The sequence below is a fragment of the Malaclemys terrapin genome, chromosome 5 (assembly GCF_027887155.1).
Source record: "Malaclemys terrapin pileata isolate rMalTer1 chromosome 5, rMalTer1.hap1, whole genome shotgun sequence".
NCBI classification, from domain to species: domain Eukaryota; kingdom Metazoa; phylum Chordata; order Testudines; family Emydidae; genus Malaclemys; species Malaclemys terrapin.
The window spans coordinates 51,137,021-51,154,040 of NC_071509.1; the positions used below are offsets into that span (position 1 = coordinate 51,137,021).

The following is a 17,020-nucleotide window of genomic DNA, read 5'->3' on the forward strand; positions in this document are numbered from 1 at the left end:
CCAGATCATATTAAACATTGTATTTCATTAAGAGAGTCACAATTACTTTGAAAAATGCACATTTAGTCTGAAGTTGCTAAAAACTTATTTTCAAATTTTCTTACTTTTTCTCACAGATGATCAGTCCATAGCGCAGCCACTCAGAAACTTGTGAACTACTAACATCAGGGACTTTTGAACTCCAATTTCCTCTATTGTACATACTTATCAGGGAGCAAAGTCTACGAGTCATAATATGACACATAGATGTGGAATGATTCTCATGTTTTTAGTTAATAAAATACTTGTATCATCAGTAAACCAATAACATATTTTAAACTAAATTTAGTACATACTGTACTTCCAAAATAATTTAAAGCAGAGTCTAGATTTTTAGAATTTATTTATTTCACTTCAAAAACATATGGATTAAAAACTCAACACTCTGTTTTACATATTGAAACAACAATCAATACAAATGCTGAGACTAACTTTCTTCAAGAACAAGAGATTTTGGAAGTACATAACACTATCTTACACAGAGGCATGTAGTGTGTACTTCAATGTTCCTAGAGTCTCAAAAGTATCTAGTAGTTAAATAAATACAGGAGCACACAAGAAATCTTTGACTTTAAACAAAAACACCAGAAAATATAAAGGGATGCAGTTAGAAATTAAACCACAAATAAATGCACAACAGAGGGTGTATATGGCATCAATATTTTTTCAATCTCTGTAAAGTTTATGGAAGGCAACCAAATATATTAAGAAAATTTACAAATAATTAGCAAGCACCATACATATTAATCCTTATATGAATAAGGATTATTTTTGCTAACTTTAAATTACAAATGGACATTTTAAACAAATCCAAAGACATAATTTAACACTATTACAGGTTTTTGAGACAAGTTCTTTCAAACACAGTTTGCATTTAGTACCTCAGTGAGAAGAACTCAACATCCAGGTACTGTATGCAGTCATGTGATCATGCACATAGCTAGCCAAAGTTATTAATATTAACCATATAATGGCCACAATGCGCCCATACAGATTTTATATACCTCTTTGATAGAAAGTGCTACTGAAAACTTTTTAAAATGAAACTTCTATAAATTGAAGCCCACAAAGTATCCATCTGCCATGAGTAATATGGAGTGAAAATACTAAAAGCTTTTCATTTTGTTTCTTTGCCATGTTGAGCATGTTGAGAACACACAAGTTCTATATACCAATACCTAACACAGCAAAGGAATTTGTATGTTTCAGGGAAATGTATATTTTAAAGAATATTAATAAGGATAACAAATATCCACCTCTGTAAAGCAATTTAAGCTCCATGAATGAAATGTGCAGTGTATGTGCAAAATGTTAACATTTATTCCATGTGAGTGGGACAATTACTTTAATTTTTTTTTTAAACTAAACATCTTGCTGTTGCCATCCTTCATCACCTCCTAACACCATCTCCTCCCTCCTGTTTGACACACTCAGTTGTTGCATCATGTCTAAACTAAGGCCCCAATCCTGCAATCAGCTCCATGTAGGCAGGGCCAGCTCTGGCTTTTTGGGCGCCCCAAGCCAAAAAAACAAAACAAAAAACAACCTGTGTGGCCAGAGCCAGGATGCAGGGGGACTCCTTGCGTTTCAGATGTGCCCCAGCTAGCGGGGGGAGGAGAAGGGAGCGGGGGGAGAGAGAGAAGGGGGGCGGCCACGTGGCCCCTCCCACTACACCCCCTGCCGCCTGCCGGGAAGGCTTCGCGCTGCTCCAGTCAGCTGGGAGGGAAGGACATGGACTGCCCTGCCGGGCTTGCTGCAGTGCACTCCTGTCCTCCGCTTCACCCTACGGGGCGGCCGGAGCGGAACAAAATACCAAAAAAAACAAAAAAGCGGCTGTGCCACCCTAGGATTGGGCGGAATTCCGCCTCCTACAATCTGCTACCCCAAGCACCAGCTTGCTCGGCTGGTGCCTGGAGCCAGCCCTGCATGTAGGTACACTCCTGCATTCATGCAGAGTCCCACTGACAGCAGGGCCCAGTGCAGGTCTGTGACGGTCTTTTGTGACATGCCTACCACACCTTTGAGCACTGTCAGCCAATAAAACTAGATTAGACTTTATTTATCTTTTCATAAGTACCACATTCAGTGGGGAAGTTAATGTGTAACATTTGTAAACCTATTAGTACTAGAAATTTATTGTCTAGTACAGCCTGTTAATAACCATTCACAGGAAATCACTTACATGGCCTCCATTATTAAGATCACTAGTGGCTTTTAGAAAACAACACTATTCCTAACTAACGGTAATAAGTATAAAAGTCTTATAATTAGCAAGTTTAGTTTTTACATTGTAATACATTATTCTCTCTCCAGAAACAGTTAAGAGGGTTTTAATAAAAGCTGCCATCATTCTCAAAGTGCAAAGGTTTCATTAAGACCCCAATTCATCACGATACACAAGAACTTGCATAACTTTTAAGCATGTATTTATTCTATTGATGTTAAATTTAGGCAGATGCTTCCATACAGTGCAGAATTGGGACCTAGATTACTGTCATGTTTAGAACTACAGAACATTTTAGAATTTAAATACCAGTTTACTTAGTAACAAATTTATATTTCTAGTCATTGTAAATAGCTACACTTTTTTTTTTTAATTTAGAAAAGTAATGGTCTCAATCACTATGGCCTACAGTAGTGTTATTACAGTGTTTTGAATCCTCACCTGTAGAATACCATAGAATATATCTTTTATGAAGGTACCCAGGAAAAAACTGTGTTCCCCTAATATAGTAGAGGAAAACTAATATCAATACACCTTTGAAACACCTCACTTCAGCAACATAAATAAAATATATTATAAATACCTTATATAATTTAAAAATGTAGCATAACTAGGCTGGTACTTATATATTAAAATGCTGGGAGTTCAAGAAATACTTCTGATAAATTTCAAATATCAGTATTGCCAACTAAACATTTCAAACATGAAAAAAAATGAATAATTCTGCTGAAACAATAACTGTGAACTAATGTTGATGTATGGAAATACATTTCCACGATAATTCTGAATCTAGAGAATTTTTCTTTTTTTAAAAAACAGACATTGAAATGCATAGCAGAAGCAATTGGAAATTAAATAGGATTCTGTTGTAGGTGCTTTCATTCACATATGGTAGGACTGCATATCACATAAATGTTTTGGGAAATGGTCAAAATGCAAGCTAGTATGATATGGGATTTCCCCATACATCTACATCCATTGGCCTGCTATTGATACTGCTATTCCCAGTAGCAGAATTGATTCCATCCACCATTTTTTTTTATAGCTACTTAATGGCTTTCTATTGCTTCCTAAAAGTTTAATTCCCAATTTCTTCTCTAAGCTTCTGGTTGAATAAAGTATGGCACATCCTTACAAAGAAGCAACTTATTCTCCTAAAGAAAAAAAATACATATCTTAACAGTTGGGCAGCAGCTGCCATCTTTACTGAGTCAAATTATAGATGTGCTCTGAAACCAGAAAATGTATTATCCTTTGATTCCCATTAAGAATTTGTTACTTTTGTTTCTATCTATGTGAATAGTTATTGTTCAGCTTTCTGCATTCATTTTATATTTACTACTACATGATCAAGTATTTGAATACATGCTGTTTTGCTACCCTCCAAAAATAAAAAAAATAAAAAATGGGTTTTCAAAGTAGAATACAAGCTTCTAAATATCAAAGCAGATACAGTACAATAATTGACTGTCCCAGTTCTGCCTAAAATGTTGGGCACAGATTTTTCTTAATGTCTTAAGGATCAAATAAGTCAGCGTATGCTTGTCTCTAATTAATTGAAAATAATCAAAAGAAAATTGTCAAGAGTTCATATTAGATTCCAATAGTCAATATGCATCAACTGCAAATAAAAACTGAATCTATTTGAATAAAGATTTCACTGCATTTACAGGGCTACAGTTTTGAAAGCTAGCCTTTGTTTTTGCATCCGAAGTGTGAGTATGGCTATTTGGAGATGAAGAAATGGTTACTTGGATGTCGGGTACAGATTGTCGCTACAAAGCAGTTATTTAGATGACTGACCTTTGCTGCACTCTAAATAATTACTGTTGCAATCATGAAGGTCTGGCTGAGGGTGGGCTGAAAATCAGCACATAACACATCTATATAAAAGAAGCCAGATTGCCTTTTGGCCCCTTCCTGTAGGGTTTATCTCTAAAGAACTGGAAAGCCCAATTATTCCTTTGTGGTTGGTTTCCTACCACTGCCACAAAGCATGACTCCATGTTGCCAGAGAGTCCCTCTTACCACAGTTATCCCAAAGTCCGCTTCTTAAAGAATGATCTGCACAACAAAAAAGAGGCTCTATGGAACAAGTAACAGAGCTGCAAACTGTATTGCTTTTTCCAAGGAATCTCTGCAGAGCCAAAGGTGGAACAATGTGCATCCTCCCAACTCTACACCTCACTCCATGCAGATTCCAGCAACTTCTCAGAGTCCTGAGGTGAGAGGACGTAAAACAGCACTTCAGAGGCAAGGAGGTGCTCAGTATCTTATAGGATCAGTCCCCCAGTAAATCTCTCTTACTGGCCTCAATTCAGCAAGGTACTTGACAAGTGTGCGTGTTGAAGCATGTGCTTAAGTATCTTGCTAAATCAGACCCATTATTTTGGTAAATACTCTATTGTAAATACTGAAATTATGCAACAGACCTAATACTGCTGTGCTAAAAATGTTATGTAATAAATATTATAATAAACCGTTGTAAAAACAGAAATAATTGGCATGCAATTGTTTTATACACACAAATGTAAAAACGTAAATGAACTCTCATGATTGCTCTGATCCCAGTACTTTGCATTTAGTCTGTGGTTCCACACGGGTTAACTGCGGTTTGACAACCCATGTTGCGGGTCTTTACTTCAACTCGAAATAGAGTTCCATCTGCACACATACAGAGCTTATAGCGCAGCCAGTCAACATTATTAAACTTTTCCCCATAAGAACTTGGCAGTCGAGACGTGCTGAGCATCACAGTTCCATTTAAGATAATGCTGTTTTCCTAATAAAAGAATAATTATACAGTGTATTACTTAACAGAAGTAGGATGTTTATTTCCAAAAGAATGTAAACCAATAGCTTATTTTCAAAGCTACCCTAAAGATAACAGGTTATTAATTTTATTTACATCTTAAGTCTTTTCATAAGAACTTTATTTAAAAAAAATCACGAGTGAATGTAGTGCTCATACATCTCAGTTCTGACCCGCCGCATACCTTGCTATTCCACTCATAGGCCAATACCGAGCACACTACTCATTCTGTGGCAGTTAGATGTGGATGCACAATACAGTGAGCCCACCAATCTTATCTTCACTTGTGAACCAGAACAATCTAGACTTTAAACATCAATCTTCTAAAATCTACTATTTTTCCCTCTTCCCCACTTCAGACTGTCCAAATCATTACATAACATCAAAAAGCATGCAGCATGAAATAATTACTAACTCAAAGTTTTTGAGACACCATTTCAAAAGATGAATAATTAATTTATTACATTTGCTTTTATAATGCTACAAATTAATTGAACTGCTATTAAACTATATTTTTATACTGAACTTACAGATTTGAATCCATCCAAAAAAATGAAGAAGCCTAATTTTTTTCTTCTTGGTTTTAACATGGAACGATTAGAAATAATTTTGTCAATTTGAAATACTTACTGCCTTTAGTTCCATATCACCACCCATGCGAAACTCAATGGTTTTGCCCATGATGAAAACACCTTCATTTCCACGAACAATGGCACGTCCGTCAACCTTTATATTTAGGTCACTGGTAGCATTGCTGGTAATCTTAAAGGGAAAAAAAATATGCAAGAAGAATGAAATAATGGTAGATACAGTTTTAAAAGTTCCATTTTTGCTTGTCTAAGTAGTTTTGTTAAAAATTTGAAAATAACACTGTCAATGCATGTTGCATATCCCTCTCCCTATGCCTTTAAAGTTTCTACAATTTTTTACTACTCTGAACAATCAGTCATGTCTAGAAACAAGGATTACCTATCCTGGAAAATTTCAGTGTTGCAGTAAAAAGTTAAACTTTCTAGACAGTCAGCTGACTTACACTTGCGTATCACTTGGCTAGGATTAAGTACAATAAGAATTTCAACCATTAATACTAGAGCATGGGTTCCCAATGGTACAGTCACTTGCAGCTCCCAGTGGCCGCGGTTCACCGTTCGCGGCCACTGGGAGCTGCGAGCGGCCATACCTGCGGACACTCTGGTAAACAAAGCCCCCACCAGGGGTTTACCCTGAACAAGCCGCGAACCAAGTTTGGGAACCCCTGTGCTAGAGAATTTAGAGGAACATATAAGTAGTTTAGGTGCCAAATTTAATCTACCTTGTAAGTCTCTCTTATTCTGAAGAGTGATTATATAAAAATTATTCCTCCTAACCCATCAGATCTGTTCCTTGTGTGTATTCAGAGTTATAGTTGTTTACTTAGGTACAAAAATAAGTTTACTTTTTATTCCTGTTAGTTCTGCAGAGTAAACATCACAGAGAGAGTGAGCTGGATTCTGTTCATTCTTGTACATCATCAACAATTGTTCACTAAATTCTAAGTACATAGCCAGTTACCTGTGTAAACCTACTGAAGGCAATGGGGTTGTATAGTTGTGCCTAAGGTCTTAATGTGGCCTGCAGTATCTTTATTACAGATGGTGATGTGCAAGAAAGAAACCTCAGAGCTTGATTTTCAGATCCCATGTTGAATTTGTAATGGTGGCAGTTGGAAAACATCATCTTTTTTACTAATAAATGAGGCACATTTGATCTGGGAGTCAAACTAACAAACATGGAACCCTGCAATGCCATTGTTGTTCACTTTTCAGTTTAACTGCACATAAAAAAATGTTATAATGTGCTGGATAATGTCATCTGATTATTACAAATCTATCACCAAGAAAAAGAAAGCAATAGGTACAGCAGGGGCGGGCAAACTTTTTGGCCTGAGGGCCGCATCGGGTTTCGGAAATTGTATGGAGGGCCGATTAAGGGAGGGGGTCGTGGCCTGGCCCCCACCCCTTATCCACCCCCCCCTCCCCCGGGACTCCTGCCCCATTCAACCTCTCCATTCCCTGACGGGCTCCACCTCCCAGGACCCCTGAATGCCCCCCGCTAGCCCATCCACCCCCCCATTCCTGACAGCCCCCCCGGGACTCCTGCCCCATCCAACCACCCCTTCTCCCTGTCCTCTGACAGCCCCGGGAACCCCTGCCCCTGCCTGCCCCCCGCTGCCCCATCCAACCCCCCCTCTCCTTCCTGACTGTTCCCCCCCGGGACCTCTGCCCCCGTTCAACCCCCCTGTTCCCCATCCTCTGGCCACCCCGACCCCTATCCAACTCTCCCACTCCCTGCCTCCCTACCACGCTGCCTGGAGCTCCGGTGACTAGCGGTGCTACAGCCACACTGCCTGGCTGGAGCCAGTCACATCGTTGCCACTGCGCAGCACAGAGCACCGGGTCAGGCCGGGCTCTGCAGCTGCGCTGCCCAGGAGCTCGCAGTCCTGACGCCCAGAGCATTGTGCCGGCAGCGGGGCGAGCTGAGGCTGTGGGGGAGGGGGAACAGCAGGGGAGGGGCCGGGGGTAGCCTCTCAGGCCAGGAGCTCAGGGGCCGGACAGGAGGGTCCCACGAGATGTAGTTTGCCCACCTCTGAGGTACAGGTTGTGTGTTATGTGCACTTACGTGTGTGTGTGTGTGGTATTTTTAAAGAACTGAATTTTTTTAAAAAAATCTGAATTTCCCACAACCTCTGAACAGTAATAATTATACAACAAGCTATTTCTGGACCACTTAGCTGTAAAAATCAATAATGCTAGCGCATGAACAAACAGGAAAACTCCAATGGCAAACAGAAAAATAAATTTGGGTATTCTGGTCCTGAAATGTTAGGATGGTTAATTAAAGCATTTTAGTTTATCTTAACTTATTCTCTACTTTTGCAACAGTGTACAATAAAAAGAACTTAGTTATTACGACTTTTCTTCAGGATTTTACTGTTTACATTTTGTGACAGTTAATTCATGACAAAATACATATTTTGGTTATACTTCTGTATTTACTTGAATATGACCAAGTCACAACACAACACAAACTGCATTCCTACTTTGCAATAACAAACAATTCCATAATCAGCCTTTATATAAAAGAAAAAGTGAGCTATTAAAATAGTTCATACCCTCTCTGTAGATGCCTTCTGTACATTCAAAATTTTCACTCCATTTGGCAAATGAAACTCATGAGTCTCATAGTCTGTGCTGAACAAAGTATTTTGTGTCCTTGGGTCAATAAATTCCATACCAATATCACTGGTAATGGAGGTTTTTTCCTTTTCAACACTAAGTTTTGTTGTTCCTTGCTGAAATACAATCTGCAGAAACAAATAATTAAAATTATTTTAAAACATGACAAAAATGTTTCTACTATAGTTATGATTAATAATAATAACGCAATTCCCCATATTGTTCACCACGTATGTTCAACTCATGTAACTTACAGGCTGGTTATTTCCAGTGATAACCAAATCTTCATTACGCCTCCCTCCTACTGTACTTTTATATAATGGATGTATAACTCCCATGTCGGATACTTGTTTAAATCGCAGTAAGCCGCTCTCATGAAACTCCATGCTGTCACAACCATTGGGCCCAATACGAATCACAGCCCAGATGACAAGTGTGATCTAAAACAGTAACACAAACAAAGTTTAATATTTATTGTAATACTACAGATGCAGGAAAAACAGAGTGTTCAAAATACTTTTTTTTAAAGGCGTGTTTAATTAGTTATTACATTTGAAATAACTCCAAGCATACAAATTATTTAAGTGCTAGAGATTTTTACAATGGGTGTGTGAAAGGAAGTTTGTCTTAAAGAAAATATTTTCCTTTGCTTTACTATGTTTATGCTTTCTTTCCACTGAAAACATAGAAATGCAGTTAATCACAATATATGGTTATTTGTAAGCCATCTGAAATATGATCTAAAATAGTTTGTAAAATATTATAAAAACCTACATTCGCCTTACACTTGAACATTTTGAAATTAAGTAATGTGGCTTGAGACATCTTCCTGTTTGAGGTACTGTCTGTATCCTAAGCTAAATAAACTCAAGGGGAAAGGTGTTTGTTAACCCAGGACAGGACACACTCAATCTTGAGTTAAAAGAAAGGACCCCTCAGTGCTGATGGTATACTGAATTGCCTAGCTATGAGGAGATGAGAAGCAAAGGTGGGTATTAAAATAGTGAATTGCAGTAGCAAACCAGAGTGCAGATTGTACAGGATGAATTCTGAAAACTAATGAACAGTTCAGTTAGTAACTAAACAACATTTCTGCGATCTGATGGGTTGAGAGCACTTCATTGCATACATTAATTAAGAATAATTGTATTGAATGTTGCACTGGTAATACTTTGCATTGTTTATCATGTACAGCTCTGGGTGTGGGAATAACCAGAAGATTCCTGATCCTGATTAATATGAGGGACATAGGCTCGGTTGTGTAGTGATACATGTGGCCTCTTAGATGAGAGGATGTAAAAATAAGATTTAGCGTTTAAGCTCTTTTTGGAAGGAACCGTCTTTTTAATCTCTGCAAAACATCTTGCAATGTTATGATGCTATTTTTAAAAACAACAGAGAACTTTGGGGAAAAAATCATTGGTCTGTTTAGTCATACTAAGAAAAAGACCAAAACAAAAAAAAAATTGGGGACTTCTTGCTAATAAAAAACCCACAACAAAACACCTTGAAATAATATTTTTGAGACTAAAAATAAGCATGAAAGGTAAGACAAAAATTAAAGTAATCCCCCTTAATACACTTTAAGACTGTGCTTTCCAAAGTATTCTGATCTATGCTGGAGAAGGTTTATATTTATTTAATAAATAGTTAATAAAAAGTAAAACAAGCATGCCCAAATATCACTTGCAGCCTAAGTGATATACTCACAATCAAATTGATGACAGCTAAAATAAAAAGAAGAACAATCACACAAATAGCCAAGTTGCCTTTCCTGCCTCGTAAGCCTGTTTTATGGAGACGGTCTTCATCAATTGGGATATATCCAGCCTTAAAGTTACTGTTGTGTTCTTTATTAACGTTTCTCCGCTCCACAGCCTTCTCACGCATAGATTTCTTCACGGGGCCATTAGAACTTTGCTACAGCATGACACAAAGCATGGATAAATGGTTATTTTGCAGGTAATCAGAATTTATAACAAAAGTAAGAGTTTGAACCAGTGGAATATTTGTCTGCTATCCCAATGTTTAGTTTATCTATTTTTAAGTAACACCAATACAAGGGTACTTTAAAACCAATTATAAAGAATTTCTCGATTTTTTTATAACAGTATCTATAAATCAGTGATGCTGTTGTAGTAACTAATTAAATTTCAGTTGTAAAGAATTTCATTATGTATTTACATTTTGGGACTGATACAAGATGTGCTCCTTATATCTAACTGGACTATTTACAGGCACCCAAACATTTATTTTTTAGTTCCCTGTGAACTACAGTGTCTCTCTCTCAGTGGGTTTACCTAAGAATGTAGAAAAGAGTAATGGTACAAGCCATAAAGTAATCTCACTGGTTGTCCTTAAGACAGAAATCTGAAAATATTTAAAAATAAAAAATGTAAGGGACACCATCAATTTAAAAAATCAGAATATTTGTCTATTTGTTTACTAAGTATATGTAACAAATAAGATTGCTCTAACAAAGAATACAGAAACAAATCTTTCAGGATTTTTATTGTGCGCATTTGACAGCATTTTGTGCATAGTCAGTTTTCTCTGTTTCTGGGGGTCTTTCACTTCAGGAACAGGTAAGAGAAAAAACATTATAAAACCACAAAAAACTGGTAGGGAAACTCGTGGGCATGTATAACTAAAAACAGTTTGAACTTATTGTTTTGAACTGACTATATCTCAAGGTGACAGTATCACTTTCATTGATATTACTGGAGGGCAAATTAACAGGTAGGAAATGCTTTCAGATAAAGTATTCTCAGGGATAGAAAGTGGAAGGGTTATAAGACTCCCATATTTTTAGAGCTTTGTACAAAACCTGTTGGTACCTTGTTCTTTCTTGCTATTTTTCTTCTCTTTCAATACAGCAAGATGCTATTTTGCAGTCTAATCCTCCAAACATTCTGCAGATCAATTTTACTCACAGGAGCAGTCTAACTTAAACATAATAAATGTTTTACTCCCGGGGGCATTCTGTGCCTAAAAATTCTGCACCAAAAAAGTAAAAATTCTGCACACTATTTTAAAATTCTGCAAATTGTATTTGTCAAAATAACACTACATAATCACACCAGTTTCAATTATTTTGGTAATTTATTTCAAAATACTTGTCAGCAAGTATGTCTGTAACATTACAGACACACACACAAATTCCCCCAGGAGTAGAGAGTTAAAGAAACCTCTATGACAACCCTGTTCCTGTTTCTCTGCCCCCTTCCCTACCCTCCTCCAGAGCCCAGCTGGGGGGGGTCAGATGCTCACAACCCCTCCCCCTAGAGCCCAGCCACAGTGCCCAGCCAATACACCCACATCCCCTCCCCTCCAGAGCCCAGCCATGGGGACCCCCAGCCCAGATACCTGCACCCTCTCCCCCCTGAGCCCAGCTGTGGGCCTCCCCCTTGCCTGAATACCCACACCTCTCCCCCCTAGAGCTAAGCCATGGGCCCCCCAGCTCAGACACCTGCCTTCCTCCGCCCCAGAGCCCAGGGAACCAGAGGGAGAAACAGCCTGATGCTTGGTCCCAGGTTTGCATGGAGTGTCCTGCACACCACTGTCTCCTTCCCTCAGGGCGTGCTGGGAACTGCAGCTGACAGGAACCCTCTAGCTCCCTCTCCTTCCCACCAGCCGTGTCTATGTGCAAGCTGGGCTCTGCTGGGTCCAGCACATTTCTGTGGGGGAAAGGAAATTCTGCATGTACAATGTTAATTTCTGCAAAATTCTGCATTGCGCAGTGGCACAAAATTCTCCCAAGAGTAATGTTGCAAGACTGGGCACATAGTGACTCCTTTCTCTTTTCAGGCCACATCTAATGTTACTTCCATGGATGATGAACTATGAGGGCATGTCCCTCTCCCCTCCACCTCTCAGAGACAGATGATGACACTCCTTTGATCATTTTAGCCTCCACTACTCTGAGCGAGAATTCAGATAACCAGACTGAAACTTAGCCTAAGTCATATTTAAACACTGTCAGCAAACCATCACACTAGTACAAATTAAATAAAATGAAGCATATGATCACAATTTACAATAAACTACACTACATAGCTGTATACTGATTTATAAACTGTGAGACTGAAAGACATTTACTCATATGCTGAGATGTTACAACAATGTACATTTTATTAACAAAATTCAGACTGTGAATGGGAAAACCTCCTTTCCCTATTATATAAATATATAGACACAGTTCCTATAGGTGAATCTGTATTCCAATGTACATTTTTAATGAGTATCTAAATTTCTGTAATTTACCCCTACCAACAGCTGGCACTATATATAATGAAGTTCTATTCTAGTATGGCAAAAAGCTATTATTTTTCTTGGCTCAACACATTGTGAATGGTCATCCTTAATTTTTCAAACAAATGTAATGTGAGAGGCTTGATACAAAATGTAGTTCTTTCACTACATTTTAAATCAGTCTTGCCTGTTCAAGTAGATGGAGACCTTAGAGAACTCAGTAACCCAACTGCACAATGATAATCAAAACTTTTCAAAGAATCAAGATCAATTAAAAATAGAAATTAAAAATTAAAAATGTGTAGTCCTTTGAAGAATATTTTACTACAAACTGGAGTCCCTTTATAAAAAAATCTTGTATTTCTAATATATTTTTAGATTTATTTAAACAAGGAGGTGAGGTGAGGTGAGGTAAGGTGTGGGGTGGGGTGATGTTCAAAAACCTTCCAGACCTTTACACATAATAAAGCAGCAAAAATACCATTTAAAAAAAAAAAAACACTGCTGCCAACTGCAAGCATTCAAAAATCAAGAATCAGGTCCTGTAAAATCATGAAATTTAAAAAATCTAATGATTTTTAAGCCAATCATTTTTTCATTATTTTATTTGTCTTCTGAGATCAGGTTTCCAAGCTATTCTCTAAAAAGCAACAGAGGGTCCTGTGGCACCTTTGAGACTAACAGAAGTATTGGGAGCATAAGCTTTCGTGGGTAAGAACCTCACTTCTTCAGATGCAAGTAATGGAAATCTCCAGAGGCAGGTATATATCAGTGTGGAGATAACGAGGTTAGTTCAATCAGGGAGGGTGAGGTGCTCTGCTAGCAGTTGAGGTGTGAACACCAAGGGAGGAGAAACTGTTTCTGTAGTTGTCTGTGGGCGAGGACTGGCCTGCCTCCCAAGGTCTGTGAAAGTGAGGGATCATTGTCCAGGATGGGTTGTAGATCACTGATGATGCGTTGGAGAGGTTTAAGCTGAGGACTGTAGGTGATGGCCAGTGGAGTTCTGTTGGTTTCTCTTCTGGGCCTGTCTTGTAGCAGGAGGCTTCTGGGTACACGTCTGGCTCTGTTGATTTGTTTCTTTATTTCCTTGTGTGGGTATCGTAGTTTTGAGAATGCTTGGTGAAGATCTTGTAGGTGTTGGTCTCTGTCTGAGGGGTTGGAGCAGATGCGATTGTACCTCAGTGCTTGGCTGTAGACGATGGATCGTGTGGTGTGACCGGGGTGGAAGCTGGAGGCATGAAGGTAGGCGTAGCGGTCGGTGGGTTTTCGGTATAGGGTGGTGTTAATGTGGCCATCGCTTATTTGTACGGTGGTGTCCAGGAAGTGTACACCAGGTACAACCTGCCAACCTTAAACATATTCTCACCAGCAACCACGCACCGCACCATAACAACTCTAACTCAGGAACCAACCCATGCAACAAACCTCGATGCCAACTCTGCCCACATATCTACACCAGCAACACCATCACTGGACCTAACCAGATCAGCTACAACATCACCGGCTCATTCACCTGCACGTCCACCAATGTTATATATGCCATCATATGCCAGCAATGCCCCTCTGCTATGTACATTGGCCAAACTGGACAGTCACTACGCAAGAGGATAAATGGACACAAGTCAGATATCAGGAATGGCAATATACAAAAACCTGTAGGAGAACACTTCAACCTCCCTGGCCACACAATAGCAGATGTAAAGATTGCCATCTTACAGCAAAAAAACTTCAGGACCAGACTCCAAAGAGAAACTGCTGAGCTCCAGTTCATTTGCAAATTTGACACCATCAGATCAGGATTAAACAAAGACTGTGAATGGCTATCCAACTACAGAAACAGTTTCTCCTCCCTTGGTGTTCACACCTCAACTGCTAGCAGAGCACCTCACCCTCCCTGATTGAACTAACCTCGTTATCTCCACACTGATATATACCTGCCTCTGGAGATTTCCATTACTTGCATCTGAAGAAGTGAGGTTCTTACCCACGAAAGCTTATGCTCCCAGTACTTCTGTTCGTCTCAAAGGTGCCACAGGACCCTCTGTTGCTTTTTACAGATTCAGACTAACACGGCTACCCCTCTGATACTTGAAGCTATTCTGTGAAACCATAAGGACTAGAACTTTAGTTTAAAAAGAAAAAAAAGATGAGATGCTCAAGAAATCGGAGGACTCCAGAAGCTTGGGCTTTTACCAAAACCACCAAATATGGCAAGTTTGCCGTGTTATAACCCTACTGATCCCAGTATATGAAAGAGGTGTCATGGTTTTCAAGATTGAAAGGCAAACTTGTCCCTTCCATCAACAGGAAGATGGTCAGGAAAAAGATTTTATCTCATTCACCCTCACAACTCTGAAACCTTTTCAGATCACCTTGAAAGGAAAAGGGAACTGTGAAAAGGTTAGCTTGCAATGAAATTCATCATAAATCAGGCACTCTGAATTTTTGTTTGATTTTACTATTTGAGTAACAGAAAATCAATGTGCAAAGAAAAACAATACCCCCCCATCCAACCCAAACCACAAACCACAACCTCGCCACCACCCATTAATCAAATGCCAAGGGCAGAAACTTTAAATACAGACAACTGTCTAGGCTGTAATTAGCTTCTCCCCCCCAGCAGGAAAGAGCCGGTTTTCGTTATCCCAGCCCTGGTTTTTAACACCCGGGGCGGGGAGAGCACTGTGCAGACGGGTTGCGCCCGCACGGCTTTCAGGCGGCCCGGCGCAGAGCGTGGGGACAGACAGTCGCTCCGCGCCCAGCGCTGGCTCTTCGGCTCCCGCAGGCGCCAAGGCTGGGCCGGGTGCTCGGAAGGCTGCGGGGCCGGGCCGGGCTCTCACAGCCCGGGCGGGGGCGGAGCAGGGACTGGCTGGAGTCCGGCCTGGGGCAGGCTCGGGGCCGGGCGCTCCTCTGCGGCCCACGGGGCAGGCTCCGGGCCAGGCTGCATCGGCCTTGGGGATGTTTATGCCGCTGGGGCCCCCGCCGCTCACGTGGCCGGGCTGAGAGCTCGGGTCCCCGAGGAGCCACGGCTGGGGGCGGTGCCGGCACAGCCGCCTGGGAGGGACTCGGCCACGGCCGCTTTCCCTGGGGCCCGGGCTCCGCTGGGGCTGTTCCGCCCATGGCGAGGGAGCCCTGGAGGCGGCTGTCCCCCGCGCGCCCCGCCGTTTGGGGGCCGGGCACAGACCTGGTCCGAGGCGGTTGCTGCAGCTGTTGCTGCCGCCGCCATCTTCCTCTCCTGCCGCTGTGCTGTTGTCCCGCCCAGGCGGGGGGAGACTAGCGCCGCTCCAGCCGCCTGTCGCCGCTCCCTGTCCTGGCCTCGGCACCTCCCGCTGGGCTAGGCACCCCGCGCTGCTAGTGTCCGGCCTGAGCTCTAGGGGGCAGGGTCGGGAATTCACCCTGCCGCTCCCCCCGGGGTGACCCTGGCCCAGAGCAGCCTCAGCCTGGCGGGGAGTGTTTGGATGAGGCTGGCACACACCCTGGCACCCCGAAATGCAGGCCCCTGGCCAGTGACAGGGAAGAAGCATGAGCTTGTGCTGAAGGTCTTGTGGAGATTGAGAGTTAGGAAGTCTGGACGAAATTCCTTGGTCTGCCACAGACTTTGGGTCATGTTCCCTCTTTGAGCCTCAGTTTCTCATGAGTAACCTGAAGATAATGCCATTTCTTCTTGGAGTAGTGCTCCTGTGGGTGCTCCACTTCAGGTGCTGATGCGTCCCTGCACAACAGATGGGAGATTTTCTGTGGCAGTTCTCAGCTGGGGGCCTGCGTGCACAGTAGTTGTCTCGATGCCGTTGGCACCTCATGTAGCACCTGCACCACCCAACCCATTCAGTTCCTTCTCAGCCGTCCTCCGCTGTAGACGGAGCTCAGTGGCAGTGCTTCCTCTTCCTTTTTTTCTCTCTATAGAAATATTTAGATTAGTTGTAGTTTAGTAAGTCTAGTTTACTTAGTTAATTTATTTTTTGAAAAGAACAGTATCTTCCCCACTCTTTCTCTGTTGGGAAATTTTTAACGGCCATGATGCCCGGCTCGCCTGGGTTTATATGCTGTAACTCTTGCCGTGAGGCGATGCCTGTCTCTGACAACCACTCATTGTGTGTCTGTTGTTTGGGGGGAGATTCATATCCCTCAGAAATGTGCCCACTGTAGCAACCTGTAAGCCAGGGTATGACATGACAGAGATCATAGGACTGGAAGGGATGTCGAGAAGTCATCTAGTCCAGTGGTTCTCAAACTTTTGTACTGGTGACCCCTTTCACCAAGCCTCTGAGGTGACCCCCCTAATAAATTAAAAACTTTTTTATATATTTAACACCATTATAAATGCTGGAGGCAAAACGGGGTTTGGGGTGGAGGCTGACAGCTTGCAACCCCCCATGTAATAACCTCGCAACCCACTGAGGGGTCCCGACCCCCAGTTTGAGAACCCCTGATCTAGTCCATCCCCTGCACTCATGGCAGGACTATATTATCTAGACCATT

General features: G+C 41.2%; 1 protein-coding gene across 2 annotated transcripts; it reads right to left on the reverse strand.

Annotated features, from left to right (window-relative positions):
* Positions 1 to 365: 365 nt before the first annotated feature.
* Positions 366 to 15,837, reverse strand: SGCB (sarcoglycan beta). Of its 2 annotated transcripts, none has more exons than XM_054029676.1 (6): positions 15,726 to 15,837; positions 10,001 to 10,210; positions 8,545 to 8,730; positions 8,227 to 8,418; positions 5,706 to 5,837; positions 366 to 5,045 (listed from the first exon to the last, which is right to left on the reverse strand). In XM_054029676.1, the coding sequence occupies exons 1-6, from the start codon at positions 15,765 to 15,767 to the stop codon at positions 4,845 to 4,847; spliced, it is 963 nt and encodes a 320-aa protein (XP_053885651.1). In that variant the 5' UTR covers positions 15,768 to 15,837; the 3' UTR covers positions 366 to 4,844. The 2 variants fall into 2 exon arrangements, with proteins under 2 accessions (XP_053885651.1, XP_053885652.1); XM_054029677.1 differs by lacking the exon at positions 15,726 to 15,837 and adding an exon at positions 10,591 to 10,672.
* Between the last annotated feature and the right edge of the window lie 1,183 nt (positions 15,838 to 17,020).

Excerpts from the sequence above, each read along its gene's own strand:
- SGCB (XM_054029676.1), bottom strand. The coding sequence starts at position 15,767 with ATGGCGGCGGCAGCAACAGCTGCAGCAACCGCCTCGGACCAG. Across the intron at positions 8,731-10,000 it reads TAGCTGTCATCAATTTGATT|ATCACACTTGTCATCTGGGC; the intron begins GTGAGTATATCA and ends TTACTGTTTTAG. Across the intron at positions 8,419-8,544 it reads TCACTGGAAATAACCAGCCT|ATTGTATTTCAGCAAGGAAC; the intron begins GTAAGTTACATG and ends TTGTTTCTGCAG.